Source organism: Hippocampus bargibanti, linkage group LG19, assembly GCF_051943395.1.
Source record: "Hippocampus bargibanti isolate YZ-2025 linkage group LG19, ASM5194339v1, whole genome shotgun sequence".
NCBI classification, from domain to species: domain Eukaryota; kingdom Metazoa; phylum Chordata; class Actinopteri; order Syngnathiformes; family Syngnathidae; genus Hippocampus; species Hippocampus bargibanti.
This window is the reverse complement of record NC_142752.1, coordinates 4,316,256-4,337,018: the sequence shown is the minus strand read 5'-3', so window position 1 is coordinate 4,337,018 and position 20,763 is coordinate 4,316,256. Positions and strand designations below refer to the sequence as shown.

The window sequence follows — 20,763 nt, the reverse complement described above, 5'->3', positions numbered from 1 at the left end:
AAAAAACGGAAAGTAAAAATGATGTGAATTAAAAAATACAGAACACAAATGACACCGTGCACTTTTATTCAATGTATAGTATAAATTGATCTGAACCAAAACACGAAAAATTAAAGTTTAATTTTCCCTTCGATGCATTAAAATAAATGTAATAAATTAAGTTGAAATACAACAACATATAACACTGTTTACAAGATACACGTTTCCTGAGAGAATATAATGTGTGTACCACCACCTAAAATGATTCAGTTTAAGAAACATTACAAAAATAGTATCGCTGTACAATGTTTGTTTTCATTACAAAAGTATTGGGTCATTTGTACAAAAGGGGATTATTATTATTTGACAACTAATGTTGTGTTTGCTTTACAGGAAAAAAAAAAGTAGAAACAGTGGCAAAGCATTCTGAGCCCTTGTCAGAAGTTCTGAAGCTCGGTTGGGGAGATGAAGTTACTCCTGAAGAGTTTATAGGCCAGCATCTGCCCTCCGAAGATCATCATTACTAGGCCTGAACCTAAACAAGGAAGCAAACGTCAATACTGAAAACTTGCAAAGTGGTTAATATACTTAAAACCAAAAAAGAAAAAAAAACCATTACATAGCCCAAGGAGGAGATCTCACCCAGTGCGATCCACCAGTGCTCGGTTGAGGGGAAATCCGACATCACTGGAGGAGGGAAAAAAGGGACTTTTAAAGAGCACAATAATTCTCAAATAGTCTCATAAATATGGATTATGTTTAGTATAAATTTATGGAATAATCCGAACACGTTTCTGTTAGTTGCCACAGTTTGGACTGCTTTTTGGTTGGACTATCGAACATCTTTTTCAATTTTCATCTGCAATTTTATTAATGGTGTGTCTGGCTCATTATATCCTATTACATAACCTGACTAATCCCCTCATGTGTGTTTATGTCTGAGTGTGTATGCGCATTTTCACCAGCTACAGTCATGGCCACATGCAGCAAGGTGACCGTGATGGCGTAGTCCCACACCCACTCTTCCACGATCCAGGCGAACACCAGCCCCCCGAGAACATATGTCACTTCTGTGGAGATGACGCCAACTATTTACACACGGAGATAAAATTGACTTGAAGGTCAAAGTTCCTGACAAGTGGGAACAGGTTTAAAGAAAAATGGATCAATCCATTATAAATTGGTGTTTGGGGGTTCTACAAGACACTACTAACCCAGGTATTTGGGGTTCTGCCATGATGGTTGAGTGGTGTAGTCAAAGGGTGCCAACAGACTGTTGATTTCATGAACCCTGCAGACAGGCAAGTCAGTTTTAAAGGTGGAAAAAAAGAACGATTTGGCAACAATGTCTGCTAAAGCGTCCCCGTTTGTTTGAGCACCTGAGCAGGCCGATGCAGAGGCTGACCACCATGTAGTAGAGAGAGTAGAAGCACACCATGCACATCAGCAGATTCTGCAGGACCACCTAAGGACAAAAAAAAAAAAGCAACATAGAAATCTAAGTGCCGCCTAATGTACAAAACCATTGATCCCGTATGTGGCTGCCTACCAAATATTATTTTTATGAAATAAATAAAATACAATAATTAGAACAAAAACTTTACTTTTAGAAATTGTAGCCATCAGGAGGGCAAACATGTATCGAGAGACTTTTTAGGGTGTGCGTAGGCACTTCGTTATATAGTCTTCATGTACGCTAGGTGGCAGTGTTGCTATAAAAAACACCATTGAGATGAAATCGTTAAGAAAATACAGAATGAGGCTACACTCTGGCTTTGTTATTTTGTGGACACCAGTTACTCAACCCGCTAACGAGCGACTAAAAAAACAGTTGTCTTTTGTTCCAAAAAGGGAAATCCTGGACAGTCTTATCATCAATTAATGATCTTGACCAGTTTAATCGAAAATTAAGATGCTATTAGTATATTCTATGGCAAATTACAATGTGTTGCTGGCATATTGGGAGGAAATTTCCATGGTCGCCAAGGTAAATTACAGGAGTGGTACGTCTGTGTAAACTCACAGTCCTACAGGAATGGTCCATCGATGAAAAGGTTTCATCAGCCGTCATCTGTACTTCTTTAAAGGTGTCGGACGTTTCACTTCTTATCTAAGAAGCTTCGTCAGCAAACTAAAGTCTTACTGGTAGTTTCGGCCTTATATAGATCCCTACTGTCCAGATGTGGCGGTGCCGGACTCTGCTAAAATTGGTCCCTGCCCTCAGGTTTGGGGGGGAGCAGAGAACTAATCCCTGCGGCTCCACTGATTGCTTCTATTGTCCTGACTGATGACTGGCCTGATTGCCCAATTTGCCCTGGTATCACATCATGAGCATAACTAAGCCTATGTTGCCTAAGCAGTCTATTATACGAACGATCCAAATTGAAGGGAAGGATTTTGCTGTTTTATGAAAATAGCTTCTTTTACTCCCCTTTCAATCCGTACAGTAGTGACAGTAGGGATATATATATATATAAAGCCGAAACTACCAGTAAGACTTTAGTTTGCTGACGAAGCTTCTTGGATAAGAAGCGAAACGTCCGACACCTTCAAAAAAGTACGGATGACGGCTGTAGAAACCTTTTCATCGATTTACAGGTGGGGTATTTTAGTGGAGACCAGGCTATCTGGATGTGCGTGTCGATCCGGAAGTGGGTTCACAGCTGAGCCAGCGCTAATTCACTTAGCGGCTTCAAAACACATCAGACAACCCGCCGGCTTGTTTTCCATCTCCTGACTCCATTCCAGTTCCCATTAGTGGAAATAGATTTTCAATGAACTCCTCGCGTAACTTCATTTTTTTTACCAAACGCCGCCATTATGTCTTCGCACAGCTACTTGTCACTGTCCGCTATCTCAATCAAGATAAATAATCCACCATGAAACATTTTTTTTTTGTTTCTCTTACCCAGGTGTCACTGGGCGTGGCCTTGAGCGAGACGGCTCCATGGCGCTTGATGAGCGTGAATCCACAACATCGACAGCAGTAGTCCAACAACATGAATGGCCGTGGAGACAAGCGCGACAGACCACTTTTGACGTATATGTGAGAGAGAGAGAGAGAGAAAACAAGAGAGGGAGTGAGGTAGGAGGTGGATTATTCAAAATGGGATTACGACTAAGAAGTCTGAGGAAATTCCAGGGAGAGATATTCAAGTTGTTCTTGTATCTCCTTCCAAATAATTCAACATCTGGTGGATTGTTATCTCCTTCCAAAATATTTTTTTCTTAAGCACATCACGACAATTTCAAAATTATTCATGTTTTTTAAACTATGATTAGAGAAATTCCATAAACCCACATTCCATATTTTTGTACAAAATGTCCGCAGTAATTCTCAATGGCACATTCAATATAATTGATTCTAAATCTAAAGTTTTAAACATTGACTCAAAAAACTACTTGGTCAAAAATGGACCGACCTACTTGGGTCAAACATTTTGACCCAATTTTACAACCCAGAAAATTGGGTCACATTTACTTCAATAGAAGTTCGGTCAATTTTTAATCAAAATAGTGTTTTTTTGTGATTTGGGAGCAAATATTCTACATTTTACAACATTTTGTCTCTTTTTTACCAGTATCATTTCACGTATTCCAATAAAAAATTCCATCATTCCCATTGTGTGAGTTTATATACTACGACGTGTTATACTATACGACCAGTAGAGGGCAGTAAAAACAAGAGCATCTATTTTTTGTCCTCATTCCATAGTAGGACATGTATGACATTTCTGCATAAGTATGACAATTCAGTTTTCAGCTAGTAAACAGTTTTGGCTAACTAGTATCACGTGGCTAATCTACTAGTATGCCAAACTCACTAGTAACTGAGTAGGCTGGACTAGGACACGGAATGATGGGGAGGTGTGATCATCACATTCGATTAAGAAGCTGGAAAAAAATAACACCTGCAGCATCATCATTTGTAGCAAATAGCAACACTGGCTTCCGGAGCGTGATGACGCGAGTGAAGTGAAGAAGTGGCTGCCACGGTAACATGCATCTGCGTAACCGTGGACTTGGGGGTACAGAGGGCGTACAGTGTGAGTAACAAAGTGAGGTACAACCACTGGGGACGGTGGTGTGAGGTTTAGATACTCCATATTATTTGGCATCAACGGTAAAACAGTTTGAACATTGTGATGTATTAAATTAAATGTATAATAATAATAATAATAATAATAAGAAGAAGAAGACGAAGAAGATGAAGACGAAGAAAAAGAAGATGAGGACGAAGAAGAAGAAAAAGAAGAAGAAAAAGATTATTATTATTATTATTATTATCATTCTTATTCTTTACCTTGAGAGTTTTGAAAGGCGCTTAGAAATGAAATGTATTATTATTATTATTATTATTATTATTATTATTATTATTATTATTATTATTCGATCATGTGTATTTTGCAACTCGGCCACCGGGTGACAGTATAATTCGGTCATGACAGGAAAGATGAAGACTATTTGTTATTCTTTAAGAGGATAAAGAATATATGCCTAAGTAATGTATATATCTGTAAATATGTTTGTCCAGTGCAATTATTTTTAGTGATGTCTTGTTACGTTTAAGCAAAGTAATTTTACACACACACACACACACACACACACACACACACACACACACACACACACACACACACACACACACACACACACACACACACACACACACACACACACACACACACACACACACACACACACACACACAAATCTGTATTTTTCAACTGTATTGTTTAAATTTTGACATTGAAAGGGGTGTTCTAAAATTTGACCTTCAAGATAAAAAGAGAGTAAAAGAGCATCCTTCAAAAATCAATTAATCCCACAGGGGGGTGCGGGGGGTGGGCAACAAGATGACTAAACCACACATCAATGAATGTTGCGTGTGCAGTGTGTTTCTTTGTACGTGTGTGTATGTGTGAAAAAGTGTGTGAGATTATCATGCATTATTATTCAAGTCAACGTATGCAGAGCCAGTGGCAGCGGTTTCAGCACACAGAGGATATATCACATATGAATTAAATTATTTGCACACACTATATGCGCAAAGCAGAGAACTGGTTTACACATACAGTAAAGTCTCGTTATATCGATATTCAAGGGAGTCCGAAAAAATATCGATATAACCGGGACTATCGATATATCCGACCCTGTTTGCATGTAATTTTCTCCGTGCGTGCATAGAAATAGTATCGATATAACCGGGACTATCGATATATCCGATATCGATATAACGAGACTTTACTGTATATGTAAAATTTACGTGCACAAGCATAAATTATTTCACTTAGGTCATAAACTCAACGCACAATAATTTTAGCACAATCATCTCAGCATCGTAAGGATAGAAGAACAATAGGATGTTTCGGCAATATATTGCCTGTGCTGGTTTCTGTGTGAAAGGAAAGGTTGGATAATTGTCCTATTTTTATGCTAATTTCGCAGGAAATATGTACGAGTGCCTCTCTTTAATGCCCCACCTCCATCTCCTTGGCTGTCAATCATTCCATTCAGTCCCATTTATTTATTTATTTTAAACAGCGTAATCCTCACACATTTGTGCTGGCACGCTCATTCCTCTTGCATAACGATCTGTGCTCGATTAGAATTTGCTTTTATTCAGCACAGGAGGCTGTAAGCGTGTTGAAGCTATGAGCAGAAAAGGCTTTTACTTTCCTCTGATTGTGACAAATTAAGGTCATGCAATCGACGTACTAAATTGGGCTGATGTTGTTCCACCCGTCCTCTAGGTGGCGGTATTACTAATTAACTGCATTAAAATCAACTGGAATGCCAGAAAATGAAAACGCAAAATGTTGACTTTTTTTAGTGTTGATTTTTTTTTGTGTTTTTAGGTGATTTTTTTGTGTTTTTAGGTGTTACTCGGTGTAAAAAGGTAAGCGAATAACTGCTCGTAAAGAAGGCACATAAATATGATACCGGTAATCAGGCTAAATTTCATCCCAACACCCCACTGACAAAAAGTTGAGTCATGGATGCCTATGAATTTTTATCCTGAGGGGTGTTGGCAGTATTACACATAATTTTGGGCTAATCATAAATACAAAACCTGTTCAATATTTAGAATGAGTAATTGTTATGTGTGGTCAAGACTGAATCACCGACTGTGCGATTGTTACGTACAACGGAAGATGCAGCAGCGTAGTTATTCATCATAATAAACACGTCAAGGCCAAGATTTTACGACGGCAAGAGTTAACCATATTTTTTTTTATTTGTTTAATATTCTTAAACTGTTCAAACGTTTTGTGGAATTGTGCTGCCCCTCATAGGACGGTCATGGTACTACAACCGAGCACAACAACAACAATAATAATACAGTAAAGTCTCGTTATATCGATATCGGATATATCGATAGTCCCGGTTATATCGATACTATTTCTATGCACGCACGGAGAAAATTACATGCAAACAGGGTCGGATATATCTATAGTCCCGGTTATATCGATATTTTTTCAGACTCCCTTGAATATCGATATAACGAGACTTTACTGTAATAATAATAATAATAATAATAATAATAATAATAATAATAATAATAATAATAATAATAATAATAATAAACATACATTTCATTTCTAAGTGCCTTTCAAAACTCTCAAGGACACTTTACAGTCACAGGATTTTTCTTTTGTTATGTTCGACGCCGTTTATAGGGAATCACTTATATTAAAAAAAAAAGTATTTGGACAGTTTTATTCCCCAGAATCGCTGGTCAATATATTCTCTTGTAACCAACAATACTGATGATACATAGCATTTAAATTAACAATATTTTCTTAATTCACCAAAGTGTATAATGGCTGCAGTGTATCACCAAATAAATTAAGAGTTGCTTGGTGGCCAATGTATTTATTTATGTATGTATTTATTTATGTATTTATTTATTTGTATTTATGTATTTATTGATGTGTTTATTTGTGTATTTATTACTGTATATATTAATATATATTTTTTATTTTTTTTATGTATTTATATTTTTATTTAAACATTTATGTACAGCAAAGTCTCGTTATATCGATATCGGTTATATCGATAGTACTGCTTATTACGATACTATTTCTATGAACGCAAGGAGAAAATTTACATGCCGCAGGATCGGATATATCGATAGTCCCGGTTATATCGATATTTTTTCCGACTCCCGAGAATATCGATATAACGAGACTTTACTTTATTTATTTATGTATTTATGTATTTATTTATGTGTTTATATATGTGTTTATTTATTTAGGTATTTATTTATTTCGCCTCAAGTGCTGATGACTGATATCGCCAAGCTCCACAAGTCCTCGATACCTTGAAATGAGGCTCTTTCACACACGATACCCAAACCTGGTCTGGTATCGCTATTGTCCCATCTCCAGTTACGATGTTAAAACTATGAAACTGGGAATGTAAACATCACGGCTGACAAGCCATTGTGTGTGGTCCCTTGAGGTATTTTTAGCATGAGTTAGACGTGCGTGTCAGTGGATGTGCCATGTTACACCGAGGTCAGGGCTGTCCTGCCGAGGAAGACTTCCAAGGCGAACAAATACAAGTCGCACTCACACAAACCGTATTTGGACTTCATTTGTGTAAACACAGGAAATGAGAGGCATGCCGACATCTGTAACAATTTTGCTTGGAGGAGGAAGGGGAAAAAAAATGATGACGGCATCTCAAAGCCAAATTGAGAGAAAATTGAGAAACAAGAGCATTTTGGAACGAGTCGGCAGGAAAAGCATGAATCTGACAATACAAGAAAAATGAAGAGGGATTATTTTACTATGTGAATGGCAAAAAAGTGGATTCTTTTATTTTCTGCATTCAAAAAATAATTTTGGGCTTGAATGTGGAGGGGAGGGTAGCAACGTTTCATGACTTTTCGTAATGTGCACGTTTTAGTCAAAACCTATGATATTTTAGAGCTGTGGGGCAAACACAATGTGTTACCACGGCAACAGCAGTCCACAAACTAAAAAGCCTCGACGAACTTCATTTGAAACATCTTTACAAGAAACACCCAAAGTGGTTTCGATGTAATTCTTAATTGTTGTAAAAAATAAAAAGATCACTCAATGCGTAATCGATGCAGATGTGGAAGTGTTCGCGGCTTGGAATTGAAGCGGATTTACGTGGGACAGAAGATGTGAGACAATTTATTTTGGTCAATGGATGTTACAGCTACGTGATTGCTTTTAACATTTACTTTGTAGCAGACGTGCGCATTTAACCATGACGCCCCTGATCCACTGGTGAAAAGGACGCTTTGATCCTCTCCTCTTTATTCATACGACTAAGAAGGTGCAGGAAGTGCTAGAGGTTGAATGATAATAATAATCAATTTCATTTCTAAGCACCTTTCAAAACTTTCAAGGTCACTTTACAGTCACAGGATACATTTTTCTGTAGGCAGCCACACGCGCCAGCATTCACTCAACCCGGAAGTAACTCAAATAGATAGAACCCTAGCTAATGAATGACTGTGTGTCTTTTGTATTGAGTCAAATTATTTGTTATTTCATTTTTTTTTACTTCAAGATGTGGGGGATGTGCGAGAGTGGCTGTCTTTACAGCAGCTCCTATATTTTGTTTTTCTATTTCTTCCATTCCTTTACTCTTCCTTTTATCACTTGGCAGCTCAGTAATAAGTCTGGTGCTTTGGCTTGTTCTCTTTTCAATCAACAAATATTCCCAAATCATTGTCCAATGCATGTAAATAACCCAAATAAGGCGCTTATTAATGGAAAAATACCATTGAACATATGCCAGCAGTCACGTGCTCACGCGGCTGTATCGCAGATGGGGGGTAAAACACACACTGGAAGAGAAAAATCGTGTTCAACCGCGGACGGCAAGCCGCGTTAGCTCCGCACGAGCGGTGGCATTTAAGGAGCAATTTACCTCAGTGCGACCCCTCATGTCAGCCCCTCCTCCGCCATTTGACGCACGCGCGTACTCGCCTCGCGCTTTGGAAGCCCTGGAAGACAAGGAGGAGGTGGAAGACAAGTCGCTTCGGAGGATTGGATTTCAATCCCCCCTATTTTTTATTTCAATTTGTGACGCATCGTCTGACCGGCGGTATGTTGTGGACATTTTGGAGCGGCGCGCATCGAGGTTTTACGCAGCTGAGGGGGACGTGACTTTTGCGGCTTTTAAAGGTTCTCGGCGCGGACCTGGTGTGGATTTTGTGCAAGGGGCACTCGCGTGACTTTTGGGAGAAAAGAAGAAAAGCAAGAGAAGAAGTCTTTTGTTTTTGGAGCGCGTGAAAAATGTCGTAAAAAAAGTGCAGCGTTGGGAGAGGGGGGAACAAAAAGAAACAAAAGTGAGTGAGACTTGGCTTTGCAGGCATGCTGAATCAAGCGTGGTGCAGCGTTCGCAGGGCAAGATGGATTTTTTTTTAATGGGAAACTGTTGGACTTACTAAAAGGTAAGATACTGGGGAAAAAAAGCGTCACCAAACACCAAGTGGTGAGTCATCAAGAATTCATTATCTGTCAAATTAATTAACTCCTTCACTGCCAGAAGATGTGCAAAAATGTGTCCACTCCAGTGCCGGGGTTTTTGTCACTTTCACTCAAATGGCAGGATCCGCAGAATATTGCGTTTTAGGACTACATAAACATTCAATTCAGCGCAAGAAACCTTAGACTCTCTTCTTTTATCAGGAAAAAAAAGAGTTAATTCCTAAGTAAAATGTGTATAGAGTTATATGAGCTTGAAATGGGGGCGGCTGTTCAAAATACATACATATCGATTTATATAGCGCTTTAATAACATCTGAAGCTGTAACAAAGCGCTAACATGGACAGAAGGCAAATGCTGCCCCTTCAGGGAAGGGAAAAACATTGCCAGAGGTCTGACCAGCGCTTTATGGGCACCAACTGCAAGAAAAAAGCGAAATCCATGCAGGTGTTGTTATTTTCTGAAAATTTAATTTTGGAGCCATCTCCGTGTATATACACATGTCTGTAATATACTGACCCCAGGTGGCAAAGGGAGGCACAACAGAAGGAGTAGCACAATGCCCATTGTAGCTAAGGTTGTTTAATTACAGTAAAAAATATCGATATAACCGGAGTATCGATATATCCGATCCTGCGGCATGCAAATTTTCTCCTTGCGTTCATGCAAGGAGAAAATTTACAAATGCTGCCCCCTCAGGGAAGGGAAAAAACATTGCCAGAGGTCTGACCAGCACTTTATGGGCACCAACTGCAAGAAAAAACGAAATCCACGAAACGAAATAGTATCGTAATAAGCAGTACTATTGATATAACCGATATCGATATAACGAGACTTTACAGCAGGGGTGTCAAAGTCATTTTTTGCCGCAGGCCACATTGTAGTTATGGTTTCCTCTCGAGGGCCGTTATGAATTTGGGGAACCCATTAGAATGTTTAAATCCCTTTAAATATTACATATAGAGCACTCAGCAAATTAATGAATAACAAATCTGAAGTCAAGAATAATGACTTTTATTGTGGTTGACATCCAAAATATGAAATTTTGGCTCAGATTTTAGCAATCATCATGGAATTCAACAAGTTTGATTTGCTTTCGCGGGCCGAAAAAAAGGATGTGGCGGGCCGGATTTGGCCCGCGGGCCTTGACTTTGACACATGTGCTTTACAGTATTTACATTCTTCTGCTTTATATTTTTAGAAAATAGAAGAGAATATGTACTTTTTATGATATTTTATTATATTTATTGACAGGTTACATTTTTGCTTATAAAATGTAAAAAAATAGATTTTTTTTTTAAAATATTTTATTTTCACATTTTATAGACACATTTGAGCTTTTTATTTTTTTTTTACATGGTGTGCGTGGCCCGTCTAAAAAAATCAATTGCGGCCCTTGATCACAACAATTCGCTTCGGCTTTATTCACACTGCGATGAAAACAATGTGAGTAGAGTTCATCTTGTCATAAGCATGCATATTTCATATGCTTTTCTTCAATATTGGATGAAAGGCTAAAAGCCTATTAATTATTTCTCAACTCTTGTCAATAATATTTACCCAATCTCGTTTGGGAAAAGAGCCACTTCATTTAGGCCCGCGGGAGCCTAAGTGTTAAAAAAATGCCCTTTTGTTTGGATTGGCAAGTCTTCATTAAACATGTGTTGAACAACTCAACTGCATCATAAACCAAAACCTCTTCCAAATGTAACGGAGCCTACAAAGTCCAACGCATAAAAACTTAGAAATAATAAACCAAATGTTGTCAACCCAGGGTCATGTTTTTTTCTCCCTTTGCGAGCTGCCTTTAAAAAGTGGACAGGCTATGTTTGAATCTGGACTTTTAACAGGTTTGACTCATTAACTGCCTGCTGTTTGCAAAGCGGAGTTCCCTATATTGGCAGCTGCTGTAGCTGGATATTTCCATTTGATTGTAAAAAGCAGTAGAAAGTGGACTTTGTGGTGTATTTTGAAAAAGTACTGTAGTACAGTGAGACTTCAACTTACGAACTTAATTGGTTCCCAGACAGAGTGTGTAAGGCGAAAAGTGTGTATCTCAAAAAGAAAATCCCATAGGAAACCATTAAAATGGGAATAATCCGTTCCCGAGTTTCCATAAAATATACTTTTCAACTAAATAAGCCTTAAAACTACACACAACATACCTTATTCTATGTATAATAAATGTGCTATTGTATTGTAATGAAAGAAATACACTGCATTGTATCATAAAGTCACTTTATTTACATTTGTGATGGTCATTTATGGCTTGATGGAATGGCGTTGGAGGTCGAAGGTCAAAGGGAATTGCTGTTTGGAAAGAGAGGCGTATTACATGAGGACTGTAATTAAAGAAATAAACTGTGCTGTAAAATAAAGTTTTATTTACCTTTTTGATGGTCGTTGATGGCTTATGGAAGGAGAGTCACCTTCCATAAGGACTGTTGGTAACTTAACCTCTGGTGCTGTTCGGTCGTGTGCTTCCGCCGAAGATCACTCCGCCAGCCGTGGTGGGTGTGTATTGTGAAAATAGTGCTTATTATAAGGTTTAATTTTAATACATTTGACGTTTTTAAGACGAAAAGTTCGTAAGATAAGGTGTTTGTAAGTTGAGGTCTCACAGTATTATCGAATTGTTAAAATATTAATTGAAATATTGCTCTTTGTTTATAGTTAATTAACTAACTCACATTCCTTTATTTCCAATGAGAAACATCGTTTAAAAGCGACAAACAATGTCAGCAAACGCACGAACAAATTGTGACCGTCACTCAACCTTGTGTGTCAAGATGTGTGTGGGTGACAGAAGACGGAATGAGTAATCGCTGCTGTAAGCAACGCACACACAAACTAACACAAAAACACAACGTGCGATGATTCATCCAATGGAGAAAGACACACAGTGAAAATGTAAATATGTCAGATGTATGTGAGTGTTATCAACAGGGGGCATTAATTAATTAATAGGAGACAAAAAAAGATGATTCAGAGACAGGAGCTGGAAGAAGAAAATGACTCACCAATGTGGGAGACAGGAATTGGAAGATGGAGAGGAAGAACTCGGTGTCTCCCAAATCTTTTGCGCCGATGCTCATTGTCGCTTCTTTTTTTTGTGTGACACGTGATTGTGAAGGGCTGTAATGTAAATAGGTAGACAGTCAAAATGGAAAAGATTTGTTCAAAATTTGGCTATTACATTTACAAGATGAAAAAGGTGTGCGGAGGCATTATATCAACAAGGGAAAAACTCAAAACAAGAAAAATGAAATTAGCCAGCGAGCAAGTTGGGCTGTTTCCAAAATGAAAAAAAATGGGAAATATTTGATAAATGACATTTAGGAAGTTGATTGTATATGTTGTGGACTTAAAGGGCAACCGACGCCTCCGGGCAAGTTGTGTCTATAATATGTAAAATCACTTCAAATGACTTCTACTGAGCGTATTTTACAAATATTAGCATATAGCTATATTTTACGTTTTTAGACTCGCGCTGAATATTCAGGAAGTCTTGTTTTCGAGTTGGTGACGATGCCTGACGTGACGTCACGTCTGGAACGCCCTTGACTGAGAATGCGACACACTTTATTTGGTCTGAAAACTTCGTGTTGATGGTGAAATTAGAAGGAAAACATAAAGAACACGATGGTGAATCGTTGTGTGTTGCACCAAGACTACTATTTGATACTAGTTGACACTAATTCCCAGCAGACAAATCAGCCCATTTTCAACTGAGCTTGGGCGCCATCTTGTGCATTTTCTGGCACGCTATATTGGAGTCCTGACTTGAATACGGGAGGACTTCTTTAATCTATTGCAAATATTTATGCTTTCCTCTTCAGAACTATTTGAATCATATTCATAACTGGATGAGTAACAAGAAAGCATCTTCTCCGAATCTGAAGCCATTATTTTGATTCCAGAGCAAGGCAAGACGTCCTGGCGTGACATCACGAACAAGGGGGCGGGACCTTCTGAAACTCGCCATCTTCTGGGTCATTTTGAAGTAGTTTTGGGACACTTGAAGTCATTTTTATTGGTGTTTTGCATTTGACTAAAAATATCAGCCAGCGTGTTTTGGGTATTTTAGATGCTATAAAACGTTTTTCTGATGTCAGTTAGGAAACAAAAAAAATGGTGTCGGTTGTCCTTTAAGTGAAAAATGTACAGTTAGGTAGTTAGCTAGCTTGGAAGGGGAAGACAAAATTTGATGCAAAAAAATAGCTGGCCAACAAGTTGGAGATTCCATGAACAAAGCGGGAAAAAAGTCAGAGCAAAGAATTCTATTTAGTCAACAAGGTAATTATATATTTTGTGTCTATGGGGGGGATTTGAAAAATGTATGTTAAAATAGCTTGGCGGCCATTTTGTAGAGAGGTATGCAAATAATGAAACAAGCTAATTATGTAGTTGGCTCATAAGCAAATATTTTCATTTTTTTATTAATTAAATCCAAACAATATAACATTTGCCATAACGCGTCTTTTTTTCCTGAAATGTTTAATCTATTCCAAAACTTGTTGCCGGTGAGAAAACGAGGACGCCGCATCCCCCCTTATCCCTCACATCGTCTCTTTGTGCTCATGGCATACCTGTACTCACAGCTGGCAGTTGCCACGGAAACGAGTCACCTAGCAGCAGCAGCGGCACGTAACGTCCAGGAGGTGCCACCTGACGTCAGTCAACATGTCCAAAAGATGTTAAATCATATTTTTGTTAAATAGAGTGAAGTCGTTTACAGAGGAAAGCACTTACGGCTATCATTACACGGTCATTATTCATTGAGGGCTTCACTGTACAAAATGGCTTCTTACGCAATGTCTCGCCACTGTGATGTCACGCTACTTAGGTGCTTGATGAAAACGCTCTGCATATTTCAGATTCCCCTCTCATAAATATAAGCTGAAAATAAATAGAATAATAATAATACATTTCATTCACAAGCGCCTTTCAAATATGTCACAATCACTCCATCTATCATCACACAGCAACATTATGGGAGCAAACGGGTCAGTGTGACACACGTTTGCTCCCAAATTACTGATCGGGTATAAATTCTAAAAGATGAATGACTGTTGATCTTTTTTTTATAGTTGCTCACTAAATGGCAAGCACTGTGAATAGTTATCTTTCTGCCACGTGTTCGTGATGTACGAACGCTACGAGCTTCAACTTGACATCAACTGTGGCGCTAGCTCAGGTCATCTTAGTCGCTCTTTGTCAAACGAAAGAACAAACGTCCTGCAAGAAAGATGAACTGTACTCTCCCATCTTGAACATTCACCTCCGCCACGCTTCTCACTGAAGAAAAGGAAATCTCCCCCCAGCCCCTCCTACTCCCTCTTGCTTGCTCTTAAAAGCTTTCTGTTTGACGCACGCTTGAAGAACAGAACATGGCATGGTAAAAGAAACGGCAGTGAAAAGAGGCTACTCGCTTTCCTCATCGAGTGATTCAACATCTGTGATTAAAAGCGCTATCTGGAATGAGACTATGGGTTAACGTGACTGTTTTAGAGTGCCTCGTTGTTGACCATGAACACTTAACAGGAAAATAATTGCAAATTATATCATCACATTATGAGTTGACTCCGCATTTTATGATTTTTGACAGTCATGACGGCACTCTGTAGGAAATAATAGCCCGCAAAAGAAAATGACTGACATGTCATTCTTCCAATCTGAAATCTAATGGTTTATGTTACATTAAAGAATCAGACTAAAAATAGCTTACAGAGAGAATATCATTGGGGGAAAAGAAAAAAATTCTCGTCATGTTACACATGAGCCTAAATCGCTACCTAGTCACTGTAATGTATTTTGTGCTTCAATGGCACAATGTTTATGCCATCCCAGATTAAACACGTATTTGAACCCAAATGAAGGCTCCTTAAAATAGACGCGCTGTGTGTTTTAAGCCCGCCGTGGCTATTCATGGACATGTGGCCAGCTGGTGATGACTCATGGGAATGTTGCATTGAGACCGCACTCGATATGTAAACATCAACAGTGTTGTTCTTGTTCGGATTCTGGAAATGGGACGATAATTCTCATGAACAGGGTCTTCGGTTTGATACTGTATGGAAACTAGCTCTTCACCTTAGGCAACTAGTGTGCTTCTGTGTCACAAGCGTGTAAACTTTAGCAAGGTAATCTAGTCAAAAAGCCTGAAAAAAAATCTGTACTTATTTTGGTGGTTGCTTATTTTACTACAAAAAGTTACAAATAAATATAATCATGAACAAACATGTTTTGCTAAGTGGGCTAATTGAGTGAATGACTTACAAAAGTGAAAAACGTATTGGTGGAAAATATATATAAGCTATAGCTAGCTTATTGGCTATTTATGTCCAAAAGAACATAATGACTAATCCTAGACAAAATGGCCACTTGTTAGCAAACAAGTGGCCAACAAAAAATATCAATCAAATCAAACCAATTACATTCACTATCTAGCTAATTGTGAGTTAAAAAAACAACATCAATTGAGTAGTATTAAGATAGCTAGCCATTTGGCTGATTCCTGAACATAAAAACAAATGAATAAAGACTCAAATAAATGTATGTTTCCTGCCTATTTGGCAGTCTCATTAACACAGCAATAATTCAAGCTAATTCAGATAGCTAGCTGTCTGTTATGTTTCTCACTAGCTAATAAAAAACATGCTAACCGCTTTGCAACACAAATATTTCATGTGTTAATCTCAATTAATCTTTGCTTTTGCTGTCCGTGTAGGTTAAAGGATGACTGCAGCCGCGGGCGTGCTAACGGGGTTAGCCAAGTTAAAGCGCCAAGATTCGGCCTATTCTCAGCAGCGGCCTGCATTGGCGACATCAACGGGCCAAGCCAATGCTACCAAAGAAGGGGTTCCAAGGTTAGATTTTGTGACAATTATGAAAATACAGATCGTAACATTCGATTATTTAAATGTGTCATTTTCACGCTATATGTTAGCATTGAGATAGCGGACTTAGAATTTATTTTAAATGTTTTTTTCCCCTTTTATGCTTCAGGTTTATCATAAATGTACAAAAAAAGTTCAAATCAAACAGACTTTAGTGTCTTTTCGTTTCATCGAGACAATTTTAAGGAGTTTGATTGATATTATCCCCATAGAAAACGAAAGCGACGCACCGACGTGGTGGTGGTGCGCGGGCGGTTGCGGCTCTACTCAGCCTCGGGGTTTTTCCTCCTCCTGGGTCTGTTCATCCTGGTTGTCGGGATCGCCATGGCCACATTGGGCTACTGGCCGCACACCTCAGGCCAAAGACCGCCTAGTGGTAGAGGATCCAAGGCGGCGGCGGAGGATAGTGTCCTGAAGAACTCCAGTTCAACTCAAAACGTAGAAGGTGAAGTGAAAATAATATTTGCCTTGACAAAGTCAGATTTGTTTGAGACAAACCCGTTTCCCCGTATGCAGGTCGATCCACCAGAAAAGCGGGAGGGGGCGCTCTGACACGGTTCCTAGAACAGCATCGGCACTCTGAAAGGATGAAGATGTTTGGGCCCTTCACCATGGGCATTGGGATTTTCATTTTCATCTGTGCCAATGCCATTCTTCATGAGAACAGAGACAGGGAAACAAAGGTAGTTACATTTATTGTCCAAAACAAGCTAAAGGTAAAGTTAGCAAGCTACGAGTGCACTGAATTACCTTAGTGGTGACGTTAAAGGGTGTCCAAGATAACAAATAAAGACAAAAACACCTTTCCACATGAAATATTTATTTAAAAAGGAAAATGTGGTGAATTCTTTCAATGGTGGACAGTGTCGAAAAGTTTTCTGTTATGTTGTAGATCATCCACATGCGAGACATGTACTCCACCGTCATCGACATCCACCGCCTCCGCCAAAATGAGCAGAAGCATCACGCTCAGCACAACTATGCAAGAGATGACCTCCGAGGCCACGGCGACGACAACAACCCCCTCGCCGGCTTCTCCTCATGGCCCGGCGGAGCGTTCCCCGAGGAGGAATCGCTGCTCGGGGACGAGGAGGCTCGTAGACGGTGGGAGCAGGCCAGGTTGGAGTGCAGCTTCGCGGGTCTCTTAGCGCCGCTTTACAAGGACCGGATGTCGCCCGAGGGAGTCGACGGCGAGAGGTTAGGCCACCACGCGCGCTCCATAGTGTCGTCTTCCATCTCGGCGTTCACCCTGCCCGTCATCAAACTCAACAACTGTGTTATCGACGAGCCGGAGATGGAGGCCATCACGGAGGAGGAGAGAGGGGCACGCGGGAGGGATGACGATAGGTCGCAAACGCCGGGCGCCATGGTATCCTTAGCGGTTCCGGTGGCGTGTGACGCCAAGGCCTCCAAAGCCCCGCGTTTGCACCGGAGTAATTCCGCTTCCTCGTCTTCGTCCGGGTCTTCTTCGTCCTTGGCGCCGTCGTCTACCTCAGGCTGCTGGCTTTCCCCCGTTGCGGCCCGGGCGGACTTTGGCTCCAATTCCTCTCTTCACATGCTCAGCAGTCACTCCAAATCTCTGGACCTGGAACGCCAGACTAGCATGCTCAGCGTACACCAGGAACAGCGCAAGCACCCCAGTTGGCCTCGCTTGGACCGCAGCAACAGTAGCCGAGGCATTAAGGGCTACACCCGCCTGGAGGACCGAGGAGATGAGCAACATGGCGGCAGTGTGGAGAAAAGGACGGTGGCGCTTCCTACGCCGGGTTCCGTCGTTTATAGCAAGCGAGAGAAGTTACTCATGATATCCAGGTCGCACAACAATCTGAGCTTCGAGCATGACGACTTGAGTGGTGGGTCGATGAAGCGAGGTAGCTCAGAAACACGTTTCTAAGAGCCAGAATCCAACATTGTTTGGTGTAAGCTAGTGGTTCTTAACCTGGGTTCGATCGAACCCTAGGGGTTCGGTGAGTCGGTCTCAGGGGTTCGGTGGACCTCCGCCACAGAGGTCCACCCCTCAGTCTAGACTGCAGTCACTGGAAGAAGGGTTCGGTGAATGAGCATTTGAACCTGATGGGGTTAGGTGCCTCCAACAAGATTAAGAAGCACTGGTGTAAACTAACACTTGGCGACTTTGTCGTTGAAAGTTCCCAGCTTTCCAGAACATGGATTTTGTCATTCGTCCCTCAGGGGCGGAGCTCCGCCACGGCCGATGCTGGCCTCCCGTCTGTCCAACCAGCAAAGAAAACAGCATTGTCTCGTAAATTACGATCAACCAAATGTTGCTTTTTACCGAGACTCATAAAAATGACCTAATACCGTATACCGATACCAGACGATACCTTTTCCAGTTTTTGTTCCTGACCAGACAGCCTTTCTTGTGTATTCTGTGTAACTATTGTGATTCACAATTAAAAGGTACAAAGCACACTTCAAACATGTTTTTTTAATCAAATGTGAAATGTTGCCCCCATGTAAACCCCCCCTCTCTCCTGCTAGTGAATGTGGACGTTGCACACTGCAATTTTCTTCTGCTGCGAGTTTGGTCTGTAAAGCACAGTTGGGCTCTACTCTCCTGAGATGAGTTCTGAACAGAAAATAATAAAGTTGGGATAAAAGGATTTCAAAGCGCCATTTGCTGGAGAATTAATAAAAAAAAATAGGGGGCTAACTGTCATTTCAACAAGGTCACGTTAGAATTTTCTCTCTCCCTCGCACAATAATAATGATAATAATAATAATCCATTTTATTTTAAATGTTTTTCAAAGCTCTGAATGGACACTTTACAGTCACAGACAAGCATGGGTACTATAATAAATAAAATACAATCACAAATAGAATACAATAAATAAAATACAATTACAGTAAAGTCTCGTTATATCGATATTCTCGGGAGTCGGAAAAAATATCGATATAACTGGACTATCGATATATCCGATCCTGCGGCATGTAAATTTTCTCCTTGCGTTCATAGAAATAGTATCGTAATAAGCAGTACTATCGATATAACCGATATCGATATAACGAGACTTTAATTGAAACAAGAGAAAGAGCTACACAGAAAAAGCAATTTTCAATAGGTGGGTTTTGAGATGGGATTTGAAAGTGGGAAGAGAATTTGAGGGCAGAGCAGCGGAAAGCTCTATCCCCCATCGTGCTGAGACGGGCAGAGGGGCGGGGGGCACACAGAGGTGGAGGGAGGAAGAGGATCTGAGGGAACGAGAGGAAATAGAAATTTGAAGAAGGTCAGATAGTTATGGGTGGGGGCAAGTTTCTGGATAGCTTTAAATCAGGAGTGTCAAAGTCATTTTTTGCCGCGGGCCACATTGTAGTTATGGTTTCCTCTCGAGGGCCGTTATGAATTTGGGGAACCCATTAGAATGTTTAAATCCCTTCAAATATTACATATAGACTCACACTGTCCCCAAATTAATGAATAACTCGTTTTCAAATCTGAAGTCAAGAATAATGACTTTTATTGTGGTTGACATCCAAAAATATGAAATTTTGGCTCAGATTTTAGCAATCATCATGGAATTTAACAAGTTTGATTTGCTTTCGCGGGCCGAAAAAAAATGATGTGGCGGGCCGGATTTGGCCCGCGGGCCTTGACTTTGACACCTGTGCTTTAAATGTATAAAGAGTAATTTTAATGTTGATTCTATATTTGACCGGGAGCCAGTGGATCTTTTGGAGGACGGGGGTGATGTGGTGAAAGGATGAGGCAAACTTTACTCCACACCTCATTCAAGAAAGATTTTTGGATTACTTATCATGAAACAGGGCTGATTTGGTTCGCAACAAAAGTTTTCAAAACAGTTTTCATGTCTATTAGTTATGATGGTGTCCTATTCAACAAATCTGTATGGCTGCGTTCCGAATCATTCCCCAAATGGATTTATTTGTGGTTTTAGCATCAGTCCCAAAAAAAATCTTGGAATTCACAGCATTCGTTACATCACTGCATTGGTAACAGATGTGTGGTCTGTAGTGGCTGCAATAAATCAGCCTCTATTCACTTCCCAGAATGCAATGAGATCCAGACATGAGTACAACAAAATGTAGAAAGTGGACCAGAAGTGATTCTGAATACAGCCTATGATCTTCATTACAAAAAGTGGGGAAAAAAAACTTTCTAATAAAAAGTTCTCCATTAAATATCTCTCCACCGCAAATTTAAATGAGTCACCACCAAGCATCGTAAAAGGCTTTGCAGCTCAGAGTCTATTTCTAACTTCCTTAAACGTGCGTCTTAAAATTCAAATCATTCAAAAAAAAAAAAAACACAAAAAAACAAGTGACGTAAAGCAAAGCGTTGTTGTCGGTGTAACCGTGGGAACGGGTAATCACCGCGACTCTCTTTAGAAGGAGGAGAACGTACAGTACCGCGTGGCCATTGTGCAAATTGAT

The 20,763-nt window shown here is 39.9% G+C and overlaps 2 protein-coding genes across 4 annotated transcripts; one reads left to right on the top strand and one right to left on the bottom strand.

The window, feature by feature from the left end:
* Positions 1-69: 69 nt before the first annotated feature.
* tmem244 (transmembrane protein 244) lies at positions 70-14,729 on the bottom strand. 3 transcript variants are annotated; one of them, XM_089022326.1, is made up of 9 exons: positions 14,043-14,729; positions 12,474-12,588; positions 8,893-8,968; positions 2,888-3,011; positions 1,359-1,444; positions 1,194-1,270; positions 942-1,067; positions 622-666; positions 72-514 (listed from the first exon to the last, which is right to left on the bottom strand). In XM_089022326.1, the coding sequence occupies exons 4-9, from the start codon at positions 2,978-2,980 to the stop codon at positions 417-419; spliced, it is 525 nt and encodes a 174-aa protein (XP_088878452.1). In that variant the 5' UTR covers positions 2,981-3,011; positions 8,893-8,968; positions 12,474-12,588; positions 14,043-14,729; the 3' UTR covers positions 72-416. The 3 variants fall into 3 exon arrangements, with proteins under 3 accessions (XP_088878453.1, XP_088878452.1, XP_088878451.1); XM_089022327.1 differs by lacking the exon at positions 14,043-14,729 and having other exon boundaries at positions 70-514; positions 599-666; positions 12,474-12,882; XM_089022325.1 differs by lacking the exon at positions 14,043-14,729 and having other exon boundaries at positions 12,474-12,873.
* Positions 8,831-19,223, top strand: tmem200a (transmembrane protein 200A). The gene is made up of 5 exons (XM_089022320.1): positions 8,831-9,418; positions 16,184-16,322; positions 16,565-16,797; positions 16,869-17,035; positions 17,245-19,223. Exons 2-5 carry the CDS (start codon positions 16,192-16,194, stop codon positions 18,244-18,246), a joined length of 1,533 nt encoding a protein of 510 aa, XP_088878446.1. The 5' UTR covers positions 8,831-9,418; positions 16,184-16,191; the 3' UTR covers positions 18,247-19,223.
* Positions 19,224-20,763: the final 1,540 nt, after the last annotated feature.